This window comes from Styela clava, chromosome 7, assembly GCF_964204865.1.
Source record: "Styela clava chromosome 7, kaStyClav1.hap1.2, whole genome shotgun sequence".
Lineage (NCBI taxonomy): Eukaryota > Metazoa > Chordata > Ascidiacea > Stolidobranchia > Styelidae > Styela > Styela clava.
This window is the reverse complement of record NC_135256.1, coordinates 10142044-10164687: the sequence shown is the minus strand read 5'-3', so window position 1 is coordinate 10164687 and position 22644 is coordinate 10142044. Positions and strand designations below refer to the sequence as shown.

General features: G+C 37.5%; 1 protein-coding gene across 4 annotated transcripts in view; it reads left to right on the top strand.

Annotated features, from left to right (window-relative positions):
* Positions 1–6304: 6304 nt before the first annotated feature.
* LOC120328321 (carbohydrate sulfotransferase 9-like) overlaps positions 6305–22644 on the top strand; it is a 40934-nt gene continuing 24594 nt past the window's right edge. For 2 of the 4 annotated variants that reach the window (XM_039394769.2, XM_039394773.2), the window contains exon 1: positions 6305–6439. In XM_039394769.2, coding sequence (XP_039250703.1) covers positions 6353–6439 — 87 coding nt within the window. In that variant the 5' untranslated portion in view covers positions 6305–6352. Of the gene's footprint in view, positions 6440–8030; positions 8137–22644 lie in introns of those variants that run through there. The other 2 variants (XM_039394770.2, XM_039394775.2) reach the window with 2 other exon arrangements.

Here is a 22644-nt window from a genome sequence, read left to right as displayed (position 1 = left end):
TGCTATTGACATGCCCATACAGAAGACGGTGCGATTCAGCAAAAATCAAGAAAGAACATAATTTTTGTGCAAAACGTCCTGGATTAAATGAAACGGTCATGAACAAACATAAGTTCAAGTGGAAACAAAATCAAACAATTTACTCTGTAACGACCCATATTTTTTGTTTTATGAATGCTGTTGTTTGATATTGCTGCTTTTGTAGACACCGGGGCGCTGTGGCACTGCCAATCTTTCTTTTGTTATTCTGTTGGGCTGGGCTGTGGGTGCAGCAATGCGTCTGTGTTTGTTTTGGTTGGATTTTTGCTGTTTTGGGGTCTTTCGGGTCTGTAAAATTGTATCTAGTTCTTGATTGGGTTACCGGGTGTGAATTAAATCATACAACAAAGATCATTCGAGTGAAATATCGGATCTTGTAGGAGAAATTAAAAGTAATAGTCTTCTGTCGACTACTACCATCTTTAGGCACTGAAACTTGGAAATCTTCTGGTTCATCAGTCACGGAGAATAGATAAAATTTTTTCACCACAACAGTCACCTTACAACAACAACAACAACAAGACTCACAACAACAACGAACTTTCGAACCGCTGTAGCGATACATAGACTATCATTTATTGTATTTTGTAAATGAAAAAATTATTACCTCCAGAATTCTCTTTTCAGCAATTGTTGCAATTCAATGCGGTTGTATTGGGATGGAGATAAGAGCCTTTGTCAGCAAGACAAGACCGGAACGAGGGTCAGACGAGAGCTATTCAGCTATCGATCGAAAATATCCCCCTTTCAATGAGTTGAGATATGAACAGTAGATATGGTCTAGGATAAATTTAGCCACGGGTTCCATTCATAAGATTGATGTAACTATGTTTAGTAGTTCTCCACTTATTACCATCGGGTTTAACACGCGTTCGATAATGGTACATTTCTAACATTACTGTCATTTGTGTTTGGGACATTCGCGAGAAAACTAGGTCAAGCTCTCAGGGTTGTTCAAAACATTCAGTAATAATAGTCAAAAAAAAAAATAGGATCTGAGAACGTATTCAATTCGATAGCATTACTTCAATATAAATTTTATTCACTTAACGACGACCGGGTCGTTTTCGGGACATTGACTTTATTGCACCCCATAGTACGAACCAGGATAGCTAGAGTGAAAGCTACAATTGTCCCGAAATCGTCTGTACCCGCTCTCTCGATTGATACCCGATTGAGCTTATTTAGCGCCACCAAATATATGTTTTATATTTTGTGGTCAGCCATCTTTGTTTACATTGGTGTCGGTTGAAATGTGGTGTCGGTAGCAGTGGGATTTCGTCGTCTTTTGGGGGGTATAAAGCTTTACCCCAGAGAGTCGAAAAAAATCACAGTAAGAGGCCTTTCTGTGTACTTTCATTTGGTAAAAAGAGTTTTGCCCAACAATTTGTTGTTTACTGCTGACGCCAGTTTTCCCAACTGTCACTAAATCGTCCTATCCGTCCATGTTTTCCAGTTTAAATTGTCTTTCATAAACCAATAAACCTGAAATTAAAGAGCAGAAATAGGAACATAATCTAATATGTTTTGAGTATGTGTAACTCTGTTATCAAAATTTATATATAGTGATGTTTAATTAGGTAAAAAAATGTCTTTTTCACCAAACCTGATAATATTTTGATCAAGTTTTTCTTCTGATATTGACTGACTAAAGTAATGTGCAGGAATTTCTTCAAATTGTTTAGTGGTAGAAGTAATTTATTCAAATAGTGAAAATGGATGAGAAGGAGAATTGGGGAATCCGCTTTCCACCTAGTGAGGATGTTAGCGAAGACAGTGACTGCAGCAGTAGGGAAGATGAATATTTACCACCAAAAAAAATTAGAGACGATGCCTTGTTGTCAGAAAGTTCAGATGACGAAGCAGTTAATCAGGATATATATATCCATTGACCAGGGAGGAGAAAGCAAGAGGGTCAGGCGAGATGTCAGTTTCTTCCGTGGTTGAAGTCGAGGTGTGTATTGGTATCAATATGCCACGTAGGAAGCCCGTATGGAGGATTGCACAGGAAAGTGACCCAGAATCAGCACGAGAGCTGCCTGCATGGAAAGGCCGTGAGTATGAATCGGAAACAGTGCGAGCACCAATTGAATATTTCAAATATTTTTTGACTCGGATGTAATGCACCAAATAGTTGCGGAAACCAATATCTATGCGAGCCAAAGCGATCCCTCCAAACAACTAAATCTTACAATTCCAGAAATGAAGAAGTTTCTTGGTTGTGTCGTTTACATGTCTATTTTTCGTCCGTGATTGATGGGAAAAAATAAAAAAAAGATGCTCCATTTCAATAACAATGATTTACTTCATGGCGATTCTGATGTTCAACAAGATCGATTGTTTAAAATCAGACCCCCGTTAGAAATGCTTAAAGCAAAATTCAAACCACTGCATCAGGAGCAAGTTTTATGTAGGCCTATCGACGAGTAGATAGTTCCGTTTACTGAGAGGTCAGGGCTGAAACAATATCTTCCCAAAAAGCCCCACAAATGGGGGTATGAAATCTTTATGTTGTGTGGAACAGATGGTTTGGTACACAACTTTGAAATGTTTACAGGAAAGATACATCCTGTGTCTGGTTACCCTGATCTCGAGGCTAGTGCTAACATAGTCATCAAACTGACTGATAATGTAGAGCAGTGGTTCCCAAACATTTTTGACCATCGCCCCCCTAAAGTAGTTTATACAACTTCATCGCCCCCCTGTACTACAAAAAAATATAAAGTCAGAAACGAATATATTACAGACCAAATAAGAAGACAAATCATAGTTTATAGTGTTTTTTAATGAGATAGATGAGCTTGGTGTTCTTCTGCGAGTTTTTTATTATATCTAAAATTACCCCGTTTACTGATGGAAAGGTGATTTCGTTGTTTTAATAGCAATAGTAGCACGGCTGAAAACCCCCTTTTTACCATATAATAGGTCGGAAATGAAAGAATCCAGGGTTCTACCTCCTCAAAAACCGCCGTGTACTCTTGCCTTATAGCATTTCACTTCCTAAATTCACCCCATTTCACATTAAAATAATAAAACCAAAGTTAATTTTCCCAAACTTATAATAATGATTTTCGTACATCTCATTCATTCGTACTGCCTGATGACCTGCACCAAAAAACTTCGGAAAAATTCATCCCCGATTCCTCATCCTATCACGGCCTCCAGTCCGATCACCAGTCCATAATTAACCAGCCATTTGTTTTTGGATTCATAGACTCGGATGTGGAAGAAGCCCTGACTGACTATCGGCTACGGCCCAGGGGTCGGCAAATTTTATGTCGCTCGCAGGACAAAATTCAGGGTTGCTAGTATTTTGCCGGTCGCATATATTTTTCGAAAGTTAAAAACGGAACAGCGCGCAAAAACTGCGACAACTCAACTCAGTCGTCTTATTAAAAAAATATTACAAGGACATTTAATGTGACACTGTCTTGTTGCTGCATCACGCTGGATAGCTTTACGACGCCAAGATTGAAACATTTTCTAAATGGGCATCACCAAACCCACTTCTTTGCTTGTTCTTTGTAATGTTCATTTTCGAAAATAACGGTTTGCACAAATACGTACTTTCAAACATCGAAGTGAATATTTCAGCATGATTTGTGAAATTTTGATAAATATTTTCTTTAAGAAGATACATTCTTACAAAAATTAAGCAGTGATCAATCTCTCGAATAGAATATGAATTTTATTTCCTTATTGCTTTGCAATATATTCGAATATTTACTGCGCTATTGAACCCCTACACTCAGCATCATCTGCGTGTTTCCATTTGTCTAATTATATATAATTAAATTGTAGGCTCGTTAAACGAGTGGCTGTTCACTAAATTGTTAGGATATAGTATAATTCAGTATAAACGTGTCTCACCATAAATTCTGTTACGTAAAAAAATGTAATTTACTCCTCGAGCGTAGATTATACATAAAAAAAATTTCATGGTCAAAACCGCCGTTTGGATATTTCCCCGGGCATAGACTTTCTTGTTTACTTCGTGACATTGGCCAATCAGCAAGATGCAAAAAACGTAACAATGCCCTCTTTCGCATCCGCTCAGACACTCTCACTCAGACAGATTTTTAGGCGTGGTCGTGAACATTACCTCATTTTCGCGTTTTTGAATTATATTCGTTAGTTTTTAGTTGTTTTTCGGAAATTTGAATATAAATCAAGTAAGTCAATGATTACTTTGTCTTTCTATGAGTTTCAGTTTAAATACAGCAATAAAAAATTAGTGTAGATACAGCTGTGATAGACTAGGCTAAAATTCTTTATCGGTACTTTTAAAAAACAGATTGTTAAATGGTGTGTAATAGAATGATAGTTTGAAACAAATACCCCATTTTACAGGCAACAACTCGCGAAACCACTCTTAAAATAAGTACCGAAAAATTTAAAATGGTGAAGTTTGGGAAGAATTTTCCGCGGTCAAAGGTCGGGGAAAGGTCCATTCAGTGAATCGTCCCGGGCCAGATTATTATATTCCGGCCGTATTTTGCCGACCACTGGGATACGCAAACTACCTTGCCTTACTGCGAAGACGAGACCAGAAATCCTTTCGCGTGTGATAATCGCCCACGTGATTCAAGCCTGCGAATGCACACAGAGTACAGAATTAAGTGCGCCGAACATAAAACAGGTTTCGCAAAATCGCCCCCCTATCGCCCCCTTAGACTTTTTCGCCCCCCTCTGTATCGTTTTCGCCCACTGGGGGGAGATATCGCCCACTTTGGGAATCACTGATGTAGAGAATGATATAAGTCACATACTCTGTTTTGACAATTGGTTTACGTCCATACCTTTGATGTCCGTTCTCATCAAAAGGAATATCTATTGTATAGGGACGGCGAGACAAAATAGGTTATTAGGATGCGAGCTGGAATCTGACAAAGATTTTAAAAAAAGAGGACGGGAATGTTATCAAGAAAAGACGTCACGTGTTGAGGACACTGAAATAAGCGTTGTGAAGTGGCATGATAAACGAAGTGTAACTATTGCCAGTTCGTTTGCCAGCGCCATGCCCACATCAAAAGTCCGAAGATGGGACAACGTCACAAAACAGCACATAATGGTGACTAGTTCTTATATGGTAGATTTTTATAACCTCAGTATGGAAGGCGTAGACTTGTCAGATGCGCTTATAGCCTACTACAGAATACGCATTCGGTCAAAAAAGTACTACCTGAGAATCTTCTTCCATCTGGTTGATTTGGCTATTGTAAACAGCTGGAACAGCAAGCTTGGGAAAACATCGACTCCACCTAAGCGAGGCAGGCTATTGTCTACTACCCCACCACGAATCAGTAGCACAACTACACCATATCCCAACATTGAGATTAGAACCGATGCCACTGGCCATTGCCCTGTGGTGGAAGCTAAGAGACAGCGATGTCGTTTCCCTGGGTGTGATAGCAAGCCGGTAATCAAATTTACCAAATACGGAGTATATTTATGCTTAAACAAAGCCAAAAATTGCTTTGCGTGGTACTATGGCGTATATTTATGACCAAGCGTACGCTCTACTGAACATTTTCTGTCGTCCGGTTTCGTTTATTTTGAATTGAATTTGTTATATTTCCATTCGTATCAGTCGCAATACGTGTGAGTATTGACACAATAAATTCATCACGTGGACGAGTGTATCGATTTCGTGACATAAAATTTTCTCCCAAATAAGAAAGATAAAAAAAAATAAGTTTAAATTCGTATTCTACGGCCTTGAATTAGCAAATAACCGAAGCGGCGATTTTTTTCTCTCAGCGGATCATAATTCCGGCATTAAGTGGTTATATACAAGTAAAATATTAGGATGTAACAAAAGCATCGTTTTATTTGTTGGGAAATCCATTCTCGACATCGACAGAGAAATTCAAACTGTACGAATATTATCTACCGCAGGCTTGAACTAAGTAGTTCATTGGAATAAATAGAGGAGTGCTCTCTTATGGCTCTTTATTGGTTTTGAGCAATAGGCATGATTCATTCATATGCGCTGAATTTTTGTTAGACTATCAAGATTGATTTATTTCCGAATCGGGATACAAAGGAAGAGTACATGAACTTGCGATCAAAATCTACTGTAAATGTAATGTGTAAAGAGAAAATGCTTTATATGTTAATAAAAGCATGTTAAACAAAGTAGTCTGACGCTCCCTTGTTTAATTCTTCTTAAGTATAAAGGTTAAAAAAAAGTCAAAAATTTTAGGTATGGAGAACTTGGAAGTCAATTTGATCCTATTTACGCTTCACACAATTGTATTTCAGACCGTATTACTATGTTTTCACTAGAGTTGTTTCCTAGTACATTTATGAAATGAACATAGACAAAAGTTATGGAAATGTAGTCGTGAATCTAAAATCAGTTGGGTTCAGTACTGCTGGGGAAATGACCAAAGATAAGGTTTGTTGAGTATTTTAATTATATATTTTGGGCACCGCGATAATGCATTAATCTCAAAATTATATGAAAACATTTTAAACAACGTTAAAATGATGTCCTATAAAATTATATTTAAGCAAGCGTGATTGTGCATTTAGTCCTCTGATAAGTTCAAGGCCGTTATTACACCTCCAGCTGTAGATAGCAAAACTTATTCTGCAAGTGCATCGGCAAATTTTTATAAATTGAGTTCAATATATATATATATATTACTCGCACAATATTTTACCGACTTATCAGTGACCTGTCAACGTAGTTGAGTTATTGCATAAAAACTTGATTGCGCTTGTATTTGAATATGTATGGGGTAATTCAAGTATGAGAACATTTCTGTCATATATATACTACATTTTGAAGTCATATACCTACGTCATATCGCACCCACAATGGGCGAGTCAATTTCGAAGCTTCTCAACAAACCGAAGAAAAATGTCGTCAAATTTTACGACGTGGTCTATAATAAAAAAAAATGGTTCGAATTTGGAAAACATCATCAAATTTTATTACGGCTGTTAAGTTTTTACGATTTGAAGACTCAACAATCGAATATTTTTCCACAAAAGGTGTATCGTATATCGTGGCGTTTTCGGCATATTTTATTATCCTATATCCTGTTTGTCTAAATTTTTTATGTGAGGGACAAAACATACATGGTAACAATTGCTAACTAAAGAAACCTTTATTTTAAATCCAACCTTTCATGCAATTTAAAAACTGTTGTTTATGCTGTTTTAGTGTTGTTGTTATTGACTGATTACTATTTACAAACAACTGCCATAAGTGCAATTACTAGTTAATGTAGTGAGGCTCCTAAAGCTTGCATTGAATACTAGGTCACCAGTATTATAGCATAAAAAATGTATGCATAGCTATCGCGCTTTACGTCACAATTTAAACACGCGTCCGTGTTAATTAATTTGTTTGTTCAGTGCAGATAGTCTCACCCGACATACCATGTTCTAACGATAGCAACGTTGTATCTATTTATTTCTCCTCGACTATATAACAAATGATTAAACTGTCAAAAACAAATATTTGTAAATGACTCAAATCTTCCGTATCTGTTGTAATGTTAATTCAGCGTGGAAACAGGGCAAATTTATTAAAGAAACGTTGTTTTCTAATCTTTTTTTGAAATGACACTCGGGTATTTTTGTTCCACTTGATCCGCCATTTTTCAATGTCATCTGGTTTCAACGGCCAACACGACTCCCGGTTGTAAAAAAACCTTCTGAATATCCATTTCAAATATCAGTACTGATTCGATGCATGGAAACAGAATAAATATAGCCGAAAATATCGTACATTCTTGTAGTTCGAAAATAATGATTGTTAGTTTCACTTGTAATACGACCATTGGTCACTATGGAGTGGAACAATATGATTCAGTTCAGTTTTTATTTACAGACTACACACACAACTTGTCCACTATGTAGATAGAAGAATAGGCATAAACCGTTGGTTAATAATTCACTGTTTCGTATCTAATGCGCGGAAAGCAATATTGGATACATAAATAGATCACTCATAAAATTCATCTACGTAACGTGAGATGAAGTATAGTCAGTTATTTCAGTAAGTCGCGAGGCAAATTTATTTTTACGTTTGTTTCCGAGATATAGAATGTTCTAAAATCGTCAGCCAAAAAGTCAAATATGGTGAGTGTAATCCTGTGACTTTATTTGGTACTCCCGTAGTGTGTGTACCAGGTTAGGGTTAGGCCATCATTTTATTCTGATTTACCGTATTTTAGTTTTATTACGAGTTTGGGAACTGTCTGTGTTAGCCAAGTGAATATACCCCCTGTCCATAGATTTCAGTCCCTTTACACAACTTGATGTAAAGTAGGCGAACAAAATTAGTTACCTCCATATTGGTACACACACTTCTGGAGCGCCTTTTATTTAACTAATCAAACGTTTCATACTATTTTTCAACGGGTACATAAATAATTTTGGAGAAGCTGTATAACTGGCTACAAGATCAGATCAGAAATAGACAGCATAACATAAGACAATGCAAGACAGTCTAGTAAGCTACCAGCCACAAGCAAATATGAATTTCTACAGACTTCGCACTGACAAGGAGCTCTGTCCTGATCAGTTTTGCAGATACTTCACAGTTAGGGAGTAAAGCAACAAGTAAGGGTTTTTTCATTTACCAAACTCTAGAAATCGATTATCACTTGGACGATGTATATTTGGCACATGGGCGTATCAACTATTAGATTTTCTCATTTTTTAAGTCAGTCAGTCTGTAGTTCATTTTTTCGTCAATGTTGAAAGTACGTGATGTACATATATATACTGTATACCAGGGGTCGGCAACCTACGGCCCGCGGGCCGGATCCGGCCCGCGGAGCACTATAATCCGGCCCGCGACGCTTCACTAAATTATGGTAACAAAACAACCGTTTTGACGAATATATTCTTTATATTATAACCTAACAATTATATAATTCACAATTACTCGTTTATTGAGCATATAATTTAATTACAATTAAGCAAATGGCAACAAAACGCAGAAAAGTTGATGCTAAGTGAAATGGGTTCAATGGCGCCGAAAATATGCAAATGAATTTTATGAAATGCAATGAGGAAATAAATCTATACTCTATTCGAGAGATGTATCACTGCTTGATTTTTATTATAAAAAGTACCATCCGTTCGATTTTTTAACTTTCTAAAAATATGTGCGGCCCGACAATGACTTGCAACCTTAATTTTGGCCCGCGAGCGACAAAAGGTTGCCGACCCCTGCTGTATACAATAGTTTGAATAATTCATCTTTCGGCATGGAAAATTTGTTGACAAATGCAAATCTCTCTGGGATATATTCAGTAGTAGGAAGGAGGATATACCTGACTGACTGCGCGTCCTTATTCATTATTTGACTACATATCAGGAAAATCTCGCATATAACCTGGTATCCGACATGATATTGTGTCGCCAAATGTTCATATAAAGTAAATTTACACAATCGAAATTAATTAGTTCAAGTTGTAGATAACGATGTGTTTTAACTCAATGAAAATGTATGTGAATATTGTCATCATTAACAATTAGGAACGTTCAACACTTGGGCGCGGGTCAGAAAACCGTGGGTTCAATCTCATTTCCATGGAAACAAGAAAGTGAATAAAGCATGGCCTTGGTTCTTATAGGATACGGTAAACCTCAATAATCATATATCGTCATCTCGTTCTGTTTGCATTTGTACACACCCATAAGATGACACGCGTATTCATATCTCGGCAGCGCTTCTCGACCGGTGGTCCGAGGCCAACTGGTTGGCCGCGAATAAGTTGCCAAATTATTTGTATTTTCCTATGTTTTGTGATAGAATTGGAAGTATTTCGACCTTATAAAGGAATAGCAATGTTTTTCTGATCAGGATCCAAATCGATTCCATCAATTTAGGCCAGGATGGTCCAAGGTTGTCGGCTTCGAGTATCACAAAATTATTTTTCCATTGTTTGCGTTAGCATTTTTGTAATACTATTCAAATATAATCGAACAGTTTACCACACATTTTATGTCCGCAGATTGCAATGGTATTTTAGTCTATTAATGTTTTTATTTTTTCGTAAGTCGAAGCAACCATTAGTTACGTTGAACAAAATTAAATTAATATACGGTACGACATTTTGAGTGCTGGTATCGGCCATGGACTGGAAAATTTTCACGCAACAGAAAATCATTCTGTCAAATCATTATTCAAAAATTTGCCGAAAAAGTAGTCGATTACTCTGATATTCGATTCGTTCTGGACAACCCTACCTCGACTTATTTAAACCTCTGAAAAGAAAAAACGTTAATGAAGGTGGTCCGCGAAGTCAAACTTTCCGTGAAAGAGGGCCGCGATAAAAAAAAAGGTTGAGAAGCACTGTCGTGAGGGATACCGTAATCAGCGGTACAAAGTCTGTTAGCTCCATCCTTGCTGAGATGTTTAAACATACGGCTAAGGTGTTTCAAAACTGCATTGTATTGTTCTCAAGTACTGTAAATATTGTGCCAAAGTACTACGTATGCATCCTAATACCGTTTGAATATCGTAATACTAATATGTATCGTAAGCGCCGTATGGTTCGCAAAGTACCGTATATATATTGTAAAGAAGAACTACGCACGGAACAGACTAGCGTATGTATTGTTAGTACCATGTACCAAGCGCTTGTCTTGAAAATGACTATAATCGCAATGGCAAAGTTGTGGTGGCTAGATTCATCGACACATTCATTTTGCGCAAACCTACTAAAAAGTAGGAGATGTTCTTACGTAAATTGATTCGGAACCAAACCCTATAAAGTAACTATAGAAAAAAAAATTTATGGAGGTAGGAATTCTTTGAGAATATATATATTTGCTTGTGTAGCGAGGACAGAAAGGCTCCTCGTAAAATCGTAACCATATCTCAATATTATTTCAAAATTATTCAACAATACCTTCATCTCTTTTAAATGATCCATTTGTACGTTGGCTCGACCTGAGTTGCGAAAGTTATTTACAAATAAAAAAAATTTAAACTGTGTGAGCAAGAATAGAAATATGCTGATATATTCCAGTGATTGACAAAATAAGCAAAGTGCCGAGATACCAATTAAAAGTGAAAATATGACTATAATTAGAGTTCCAAGCGACTCCTTTCGCGCTTAGAACTATATTCAGGTTATTTTGCTTTATTTGTAGTATATAGTAGGGTGGGGGAGAACGGACATGCGGGGTAATTCGGACACTTTTTTCGATTTGATCTCACAGCGACACCATGAGAGCTTCGGTCGAGGTTTCATTACTCGTTTGTTACGTAACCAATGGAATGCAATGGATTTTACTGGAGCGAATACGCCGCCATTATCGCAAATCTGGGCAGACAACAGGCGATTTTCTGAAAAGTTCGATTTCAGAGCGGCAAAAAATTGGGTATTTACTGTTATACTGACTTCCAACCACAATTGTGCAACCCAAACACCGATTAAAAAGGTAATAGTCAATTTCTTTGCTTTTTTTACTCTAGTTTGTGAGGTGTTGAAGGCGTTTTTATAATATGTTTGCGCTGGTGAGTAGCTGTAAGAGCTTAAAATAAACTTGATGACGTCGTGTGTCCGTTTTACCCATAATAGTTCAGAGTGAACATCAGGAGAAATCATGTAACTCATTAAATATTAGTTCAGTGAGTTTGCTGATAAATATGATATTTAGCGAGTAAAGTAGTGAAATATATTTTTACTAAGTTCCCGTGGTTAATTACCCATGTTTTTAGATTTCATTTTCAGCTAAAAAAAAATTACTACGGAGCTTCATAGAGGTAAAATACCATACCATATAGGCGTTAAGAAGGAAAAATGGAATTGATTAAGAACTCGTTAAAAATAACGAGGGCGTAATATCGAATTCTTCTAAGAAATGCGCGGTCTCGTCCCGGGGCCCCCTCTCAGAGACGCCGCTCGGACCATTGAGCTCATGATATGAATTGAACAATTTCGCGCATATCATCACAGTAACATTGTTTGGCACCGGTGCTATTAATTTAGATTATTAACATGTCTTGTAATTTAGATTGAAATAGATTGTCTTGTATATATTAGCGTGGATTTTCTTGGTCAGTAAAAAATATAGTTCGCTTTCGAATGGGGCCCCAAGTTTCACGATGCTCGTTATGCTTCAGCTGTGTGCGTACTCGCAATATACAGCTTCCTTTGATTGCTACTACGCAAATAAATAGGCTAGTTGGAAATTTGGACTAATGTTTATATCTTAATAACAATCGGAATTTATTTTAGATCATTTTTCACTGTAGTGCATTATGAAAGCCTTGCAAAACTTTAATACACGGAGGATCTTCCAGTGTCCAACAACGCCAGTGATGTAACAAGGACTAAGTCACATTCATTATGTTATATGCTTGTAGCATCACAATCCCACCCAAGCATATATGAGGTCATAATATAAAGAATATGTGGTCCTTATAAACTAAAGTACAGGTTGCCAGATTATTAATAAATTCTACCATCTACCATCTACAAACAGTTGAACGATTAACTATTCATTCCAAGTACCCCAATGATCCCTTTGTTGCATTGTTTGGTCGCAGTAGCTATATAATACTTTCGTCATCGGGGCTTTCAGTCGAAGCTTTCGTTGCAAGCAGGGACGAAGTAAAGACATTGTGACAAATTCCCGATTTTATCACTGCAACCAAATGTATTTACAAGTATTTATTGTAATGTCAACTAAATTTCGTGTCCCTTCATAGAACTATGATTGTTCATGTTTAAAGATCTCATTGGATAAAATTGTTGAGTAAGCCTAGTTGATATTATTTATCAAATTTCCAGAATATCGTTCATTTTAATAAATTAAGTCCGTTAGTGTCAACGTATAATACAGTGGTCGGCAAACTTTAAGTACTTGCGGGCCAAATATACACATTTCCGGTAGCGCGCGGGCCGCAGTATTTCCGCCTTCGAACATTAATCTTTAAATTATGGCGCATTCGCACCTTCTATTGCTGCGTTAAAGGCCTGCCACAATGAGATGTGTATGTGGCGTTTTTAATTTTATTATTCAAGAATACATTGTTTTCATTTACTTTCTATCAATGTGAAGGGTGATGTTTTTATGGTAACCTGCGTCCAAATGACGATCTGACAAGCGTGTACAAAATTTATTCCAAGTGTAATGCATTTCAGACAAGATGCTCGTAGCAAAATGTGTTTCCGAACGTGCACATTCCACATTTGGCACTGTCGCACAGAGTCAGACTAGATGTGGTGCAGTCCTGGGTCTCTGGGTCGAATTTTCGATGACACGTTTCGTAACGAATTTAACTTTGAATCCTTTACTAACTGCGATATTGGCTGGACATGACAAGCAAATTGGTTTTGGAATGCGCAAGGAACAAAAATATTCTTCCGTTCAAGTGTCACGTCTTTTGATAGCCCGGAATCTATATAGACGAGACACAATGAAAACGTATCGAACGCGCCACTCTCAGCCCCTTTATCCACAAATAAGACACATGCATAAATCAGCTTCTTTTTTATACACTTGGCAAAGAACGTTTTTCGATCCACATATGGCCCGCGGGCCCCGGGTTGGACGACCCTGGTCTAACGTTTCAGCCTGTCTATTCGAAACAACAAAGACTCTAAAGACAATCTATAACAACTATCTTAAGATACACTGCCTCATATCTGTATGTATTGACGATATTCCATTTCTAATACTGCAAAGAATAAATTGGAGACATTTATGAAATGAAATAATTGACTTATTATACCGGGAGATTTGCTAAATTTCTGTCGGTGATGATATTTTCTATTATGTTTTTTGGTAATCCCTTTTAAATAATCTGTATTTAAATATTGAAGTGTCTCAAGTGAGGTTATTACTTTTACGATTTTGGTTTTTCTCCGACTTTCCCCTGACCCGTTGTGATGTCACAATATTTAGGAAGAATTTGCGCCGCTCCGACTGAAGAGACAGTTACGGCGTATCGTTCACTTTGAGACCCCATATCTGACTGTTGCTTTAATATTTTCTTTCCGTTTTCCTTTGTCTAGCCAACCTGAAGTGAACAGAATTTAAATGCATCAAAAACTAACACCATTCGCCAGTAGATGATATTATATCGTTTTAAAATAAGCTGATGAGCACTACCAAGTTACTTAAATTTGAGAGTCATTTGTTTGTCATGTTTCAATACTCCGCCGAGCTTCTGCCAATCGATCCTCCGATTCGTATTTGATTGTTAGGGAGCCTGACAAGCAGATATCATGGTCATTTCGCAAGAATCGTGTCTGTACATTGCAGCCAAAGATGATATTTTACTGCTGAAAGTATTGCAGTATTCCCTACTGGATTGTATTCCCAACTGGAACGGTAATTTTTTTATAATATTGTCAAAAGAGTTGACGTCACAAAGTGGTAATTCTTTCAAAGCTACGCTTTCTATAGTTTTCCACAGATTGTTTAAAATCCCTATTTTTTTCGTTTTGGTCACGCTGTTTTCAATCGTTATCGGATATCCATCCAAGCATTTCCACGTAAAGCATTGGTTCGTATATGAAGGTAAATATTCGAATTAAACATGAGTTTCACTGATAACAAGAAACGTTATTTTATGTTTTTTGAAGACCTTGTTGCAATTGTTGTATGTTCCGAGTAAAGCTTGTAAAAAGCAAAGGTTATAAAGAAAAACTTGTGTGAACATTTTAATTATATGTATATTGAATCACGATTCCCATATCAATAAACAGGCTGTTACATGTTATAACTCGTTTGTACAAACTATACTGAAGGTCATTTTTTTCTTTGTCAAATGCCGTATGCCACATGTACAAAGCCCCAGTGTCTTCATTGCTTTAGTGTCCCAGAGACATTTTTGAGATACGGGGAGTGAAAGTGAAATGGGCTGACAGATGGGTTTATATAAATTGTACGCAATAGCATATGATTTTCAATGTGTCTACATACGGATGCGTTTTATCGTATGCCTGTCTTGACAGGCTTATTTTTGCAAACGCCTTTTTTATTTCCGGTCATAAAACATTGGTAACTCTAACAATACATTGCTGAACGAGTTCTTAATGTGAAAACGGCTTCGATTGTTTTGCGAATATTTCTGCCACAAAGTAGCTCGCTTTTATGTATGTATTATCGGCGGCGCGTCAATAGGGCCAACCGGGGCAATGCGCCGGTTGTTTTTTCGGTATAATAAAAAATATTCGACAAATACCTCAATATCGGTTGCACAGACTGTCTACACTAGCCATATTCTCCCGACATGGTTCATTTTTCGCTCGCAAAGCCTTCACCGAACGTCGACGGGGCGACGCCGATTTTGCCCCGGTTGCTCATTGTATATCGTATTCTCTCTTTTATCTTCCACTCGCCGCGTTTGTCTCGTTTGTTTTCTGTTTCTTTTACTAAATCATCGGGGCTAGCCCCGAAATTATGACGACACAATGCCGACGTTTCTTACAACAACGTGTTGACATATTCACGCATTCCTTCTCGTTCGTTGGTTGCTTGAAGAGTTGATAGTTTCCTCGCCTTCGTTTTTGTCGCTTGTTTCGCTATTTGAATCAGTTAGGGACCTTTAGTCCATTTGCTTTCGATTTTCCGAATTCCTTTTGAGCTCCTCACTTCTTTCCGACTTCGCATTTCTTAGCCTTAGACCTCGTAATGAATAAGGTTGATGCACTACTTCGCACTCCGTTTTCGCTGCTGCCGTGGAACAAAAATTAGAGGTAGAACGTCTTGGGCCTTATCATTTTGACGACGAGTATTTCTTCCGCCGACGCAGAGCGAACATTCAGCACGCTGAAGCGTATTAAAACGTATCTTAGAAACACAATGAAGCAAGATAGATTAAATTCCTTGGCTGTTTTATCCATTCACAGAGACGTTATTTCTGGGATGCATGACTTTAACCAGCGCGTTATTGAGCATTTTGCTTCCAAGAAACCGCGGCGTGTTGCATATATGTTCAAGCAGTAGAAGTCTAGCAGCATATATATCTATGAGTGAGCGACGCATGTCCTTATCTTTGCATTAACTTTCCTTTCTTCATCGTAACGTTTTAAACCTTATTTTAGGTTTTGTCTGCTTTCCCGAAGTTTCTGTTAATATGTCATTGTATTTATCTGGGTAAATATTGCCTTTCCTTTTGAAAGAGTCTTCAAAATAAACTATGTCTATATTTATTAATCCCTTGACTTGGACCGGTTTTAAAGACACTTTCTTATCGTTAAAAATTGTCGCTTTTGCCGATTGGTTGTTACCGATGGAATGGTTTTTATACTCATAAAATGATGGGAGAACTTACAGCGCTCATCCTGTCCTCGTAGATGGGGGTGACTTGGTCCCGCAGTAGCTTGCCCCGGTTGTCAAAATGACCACGCGCCGCCACTGGTATTATGGATTTTATGTATGTACGTAGCAACTACGGCGGCGTTATATATTGATATCTCCTCCCAGTTGGTTTCGATTCAAAATGGCACTCATGGCTCGTTTGAAAGGGCTGCCAGTGCACATTTCAGGAAAATAAACAACTTGTTTGTTCACATCTTTTCATACTAAATTGCTCGAATGATAGTTATACCTAATTTTTTTATTCAATTCTGAAAAATACAGCGCGGGCCACATATGGCCCGCGGGCCACGGGTTGGACGACCCTGTTATAGGATATGGTAGACCTCAGTAATCAAATATCGTCATCTCGTTCGGTTTGCATTTGTACACACCCATAAGATGACGAAAAAGTAGTCGATTACTTTGATATTCGATTCGTTCTGGACAACCCTACCTCGACTTATTTAAACCTCTGAAAAAGAAAAAAAACGTTAATAAAGGGGATCCGCGAAGTTAAACTTTTCGAGCAAGAGGGCCACGATAAAAAAAAAGCGACGTATGGTTCGCAAAGTATCGTATATATATTGTAAAGAAGAACTACGCACGTAACAGACTAGCGTATGTATTGTTAATACCATGTACCAAGCGCTTGTCTTGAAAATGACTATAATCGCAATGGCAAAGTTGTGGTGGCTAGATTCATCGACACATTCATTTTGCGCAAACCTACTAAAAAGTAGGAGATGTTCTTACGTAAATTGATTCGGAACCAAACCCTATATAGTAACTATAGAAAAAAAAATTTATGGAGGTAGGAATTCTTTGAGAATATATATATTTGCTTGTGTAGCGAGGACAGAAAGGCTCCTCGTAAAATCGTGACCATATCTCAATATTATTTCAAAATTATTCAACAATACCTTCATCTCTTTTGAATGATCCATTTGTACGTTGGCTCGACCTGAGTTGCGAAAGTTATTTACAAATAAAAAAAAATTTTAAACTGTGTGAGCAAGAATAGAAATATGCTGATATATTCCAGTGATTGACAAAATAAGCAAAGTGCCGAGATACCAATTAAAAGTGAAAATATGACTATAATTAGAGTTCCAAGCGACTCCTTTCGCGCTAAGAACTATATTCAGGTTAATTTGCTTTATTTGTAGTATATAGTAGGGTGGGGAAGAACGGACATGCGGGGTAATTCGGACACCTTTTTCGATTTGATCTCACAGCGACACCATGTGAGCTTCGGTCGAGGTTTCAATACTCGTTTGTTACGTGACCAATAGAAATTTCATTGGAGCGAATACGCCGCCATTATCGCAAATCTTGGCAGGCGACAGGCGATTTTCTGAAAAGTTCGATTTCAGAGCGGCGAAAAATTGGGTATTACTGTTATAGTGACTTTCAGCCACAATTGTGTGACCCAAACACCAATTAAAAAGGTAATAGTCAATTTCTTTTCTTTTTTACTCTAGTTTGTGAGGTGTTGAAGGCGTTTTCATAATATGTTTGCGCTGGTGAGTAGCTGTAAGAGCTTAAAATAGACTTGATGTCGTCGTGTGTCCGTTTTACCCATAATAGTTCAGAGTGAACATCAGGAGAAATCATGTAACTCATTAAATATTAGTTCAGTGAGTTTGCTGATAAATATGATATTTAGCGAGTAAAGTAGTGAAATATATTTTTACTAAGTTCCCGTGGTTAATTACCCATGTTTTTAGATTTTATTTTCAGCTAAAAAAAAATTACTACGGAGCTTCATAGAGGTAAAATACCATACCATATAGGCGTTAAGAAGGAAAAATGGAATTGATTAAGAACTCGTTAAAAATAACGAGGGCGTAATATCGAATTCTTCTAAGAAATGCGCGGTCTCGTCCCGGGGCCCCCTCTCAGAGACGCCGCTCGGACCATTGAGCTCATGATATGAATTGAACAATTTCGCGCATATCATCACAGTAACATTGTTTGGCACCGGTGCTATTAATTTAGATTATTAACATGTCTTGTAATTTAGATTGAAATAGATTGTCTTGTATATATTAGCGTGGATTTTCTTGGTCAGTAAAAAATATAGTTCGCTTTCGAATGGGGCCCCAAGTTTCACGATGCTCGTTATGCTTCAGCTGTGTGCGTACTCGCAATATACAGCTTCCTTTGATTGCTACTACGCAAATAAATAGGCTAGTTGGAAATTTGGACTAATTTTTATATCTTAATAACAATCGGAATTTATTTTAGATCATTTTTCACTGTAGTGCATTATGAAAGCCTTGCAAAACTTTAATACACGGAGGATCTTCCAGTGTCCAACAACGCCAGTGATGTAACAAGGACTAAGTCACATTCATTATGTTATATGCTTGTAGCATCACAATCCCACCCAAGCATATATGAGGTCATAATATAAAGAATATGTGGTCCTTATAAACTAAAGTACAGGTTGCCAGATTATTAATAAATTCTACCATCTACCATCTACAAACAGTTGAACGATTAACTATTCATTCCAAGTACCCCAATGATCCCTTTGTTGCATTGTTTGGTCGCAGTAGCTATATAATACTTTCGTCATCGGGGCTTTCAGTCGAAGCTTTCGTTGCAAGCAGGGACGAAGTAAAGACATTGTGACAAATTCCCGATTTTATCACTGCAACCAAATGTATTTACAAGTATTTATTGTAATGTCAACTAAATTTCGTGTCCCTTCATAGAACTATGATTGTTCATGTTTAAAGATCTCATTGGATAAAATTGTTGAGTAAGCCTAGTTGATATTATTTATCAAATTTCCAGAATATCGTTCATTTTAATAAATTAAGTCCGTTAGTGTCAACGTATAATACAGTGGTCGGCAAACTTTATGTACTTGCGGGCCAAATATACACATTTCCGGTAGCGCGCGGGCCGCAGTATTTCCGCCTTCGAACATTAATCTTTAAATTATGGCGCATTCGCACCTTCTATTGCTGCGTTAAAGGCCTGCCACAATGAGATGTGTATGTGGCGTTTTTAATTTTATTATTCAAGAATACATTGTTTTCATTTACTTTCTATCAATGTGAAGGGTGATGTTTTTACGGTAACCTGCGTCCAAATGACGATCTGACAAGCGTGTACAAAATTTATTCCAAGTGTAATGCATTTCAGACAAGATGCTCGTAGCAAAATGTGTTTCCGAACGTGCACATTCCACATTTGGCACTGTCGCACAGACTAGGCTTGCACGTAATTTACGGATTTACGGAATTACGTAATTATTTTGAGTTACGGAAGGGGAGTTACGAATTCCGTAAAGTCGTAATTATTGCATTGAAACGAGCTTTCTTCAAAGCAGTCAATTTCGTTGATTGCGAAAAATGAAAGCTCAACAAGTAGAAGTTAGAGTTCCGGTATTCGCAGCCGTTTTTCTCTCTCTTGTTACGTAGGTGAAGGAGGGCATGACGCGTTGCCATTCACTAACCTATTATCAACTTCTCTGGCATGGCCGATGTAAATTATTAACGTAGTTAAGGGGGAAGAACTGAGTAGGGCCGTTTGACGCCAACACACCTGGTTTTAACTTCTCCCGTAACTTAACCGTAGATAAGGGATAGAATTGCGTTGAGACCGATTGACGCCAACACACCTGGTTTTAACTTCTCCCGTAACTTAACCGTAGATAAGGGATAATATTGCGTTGAGACCGTTTGACGCCAACACATCTTGTTTTAACTTCTCCCGTAACTTAACCGTAGATAAGGGATAGAATTGCGTTAAGACCGATTGACGCCAACACACCTGGTTTCAACTTCTCTCGCATCTTATCTAGCATGGCCATGGCCAATGTACATAATAACCGTAGATAGGGGGAAGAATTGTGTTAAGACCGATGGACGCTAACACGCCCGGTTTCAACTTCTTCGGGTGAAATGACTAATGAACGCAGGAGATCAATCTTTCAAACATGGTCTATCAAACATTTGTATCCATTTTACTTTTATTACTTATCGATCTTAAGATCGGTAAGTATATTGATAGGTATTTGTATGTATGTCTGTCTGTCTGTGTGTGTGTGTGTGTGTCTGTTAGATGAACGCGATATCTCACGCGTGGTTGAATCTGCTCCAAATTTTGCATGTGCATGCACCTTACCTCGGACCAGACGCCTATCGATTTTGGGTTAATTATGTCGTATAATTAGCGAGTTATTAACTAATTACCGATCTAAGATCGATAAGTCTTCGGTCTCCGACCGATATTCTCGTTTATTATTTACTTGTTCCAGTTTTCCGTTACTTATGGTATATATGTTCCGTTTCTATTTTATTTTATAGTCACGCGTTTAAATAGTGGAAATTCCCCACCAAGTGTGGATTAGCAATGCTTAACCATCCTTTAATGTTAATATCAACACTTGATATATGAACATGGAATATCATACTGTTTTTGGCTGTTTTATTTCAGACTTGGGGTATAAACAGGAAAATATCCATAACCTTTCAACACGACGATTTTGTGAAATTTAACGAAGAGCTTTCGCGACGAATTGGAACCAAATAAGGCCTGCCACAATGAGATGTGTATGTGGCGTTTTTAATTTTTTTATTCAAGAATACATTGTTTTCATTTACTTTCTATCAATGTGAAGGGTGATGTTTTTATGGTAACCTGCGTCCAAATGACGATCTGACAAGCGTGTACAAAATTTATTCCAAGTGTAATGCATTTCAGACAAGATGCTCGTAGCAAAATGTGTTTCCGAACGTGCACATTCCACATTTGGCACTGTCGCACAGAGTCAGACTAGATGTGGTGCAGTCCTGGGTCTCTGGGTCGAATTTTCGATGACACGTTTCGTAACGAATTTAACTTTGAATCCTTTACTAACTGCGATATTGGCTGGACATGACAAGCAAATTGGTTTTGGAATGCGCAAGGAACAAAAATATTCTTCCGTTCAAGTGTCACGTCTTTTGATAGCCCGGAATCTATATAGACGAGACACAATGAAAACGTATCGAACGCGCCACTCTCAGCCCCTTTATCCACAAATAAGACACATGCATAAATCAGCTTCTTTTTTATACACTTGGCAAAGAACGTTTTTCGATCCACATATGGCCCGCGGGCCCCGGGTTGGACGACCCTGGTCTAACGTTTCAGCCTGTCTATTCGAAACAACAAAGACTCTAAAGACAATCTATAACAACTATCTTAAGATACACTGCCTCATATCTGTATGTATTGACGATATTCCATTTCTAATACTGCAAAGAATAAATTGGAGACATTTATGAAATGAAATAATTGACTTATTATACCGGGAGATTTGCTAAATTTCTGTCGGTGATGATATTTTCTATTATGTTTTTTGGTAATCCCTTTTAAATAATCTGTATTTAAATATTGAAGTGTCTCAAGTGAGGTTATTACTTTTACGATTTTGGTTTTTCTCCGACTTTCCCCTGACCCGTTGTGATGTCACAATATTTAGGAAGAATTTGCGCCGCTCCGACTGAAGAGACAGTTACGGCGTATCGTTCACTTTGAGACCCCATATCTGACTGTTGCTTTAATATTTTCTTTCCGTTTTCCTTTGTCTAGCCAACCTGAAGTGAACAGAATTTAAATGCATCAAAAACTAACACCATTCGCCAGTAGATGATATTATATCGTTTTAAAATAAGCTGATGAGCACTACCAAGTTACTTAAATTTGAGAGTCATTTGTTTGTCATGTTTCAATACTCCGCCGAGCTTCTGCCAATCGATCCTCCGATTCGTATTTGATTGTTAGGGAGCCTGACAAGCAGATATCATGGTCATTTCGCAAGAATCGTGTCTGTACATTGCAGCCAAAGATGATATTTTACTGCTGAAAGTATTGCAGTATTCCCTACTGGATTGTATTCCCAACTGGAACGGTAATTTTTTTATAATATTGTCAAAAGAGTTGACGTCACAAAGTGGTAATTCTTTCAAAGCTACGCTTTCTATAGTTTTCCACAGATTGTTTAAAATCCCTATTTTTTTCGTTTTGGTCACGCTGTTTTCAATCGTTATCGGATATCCATCCAAGCATTTCCACGTAAAGCATTGGTTCGTATATGAAGGTAAATATTCGAATTAAACATGAGTTTCACTGATAACAAGAAACGTTATTTTATGTTTTTTGAAGACCTTGTTGCAATTGTTGTATGTTCCGAGTAAAGCTTGTAAAAAGCAAAGGTTATAAAGAAAAACTTGTGTGAACATTTTAATTATATGTATATTGAATCACGATTCCCATATCAATAAACAGGCTGTTACATGTTATAACTCGTTT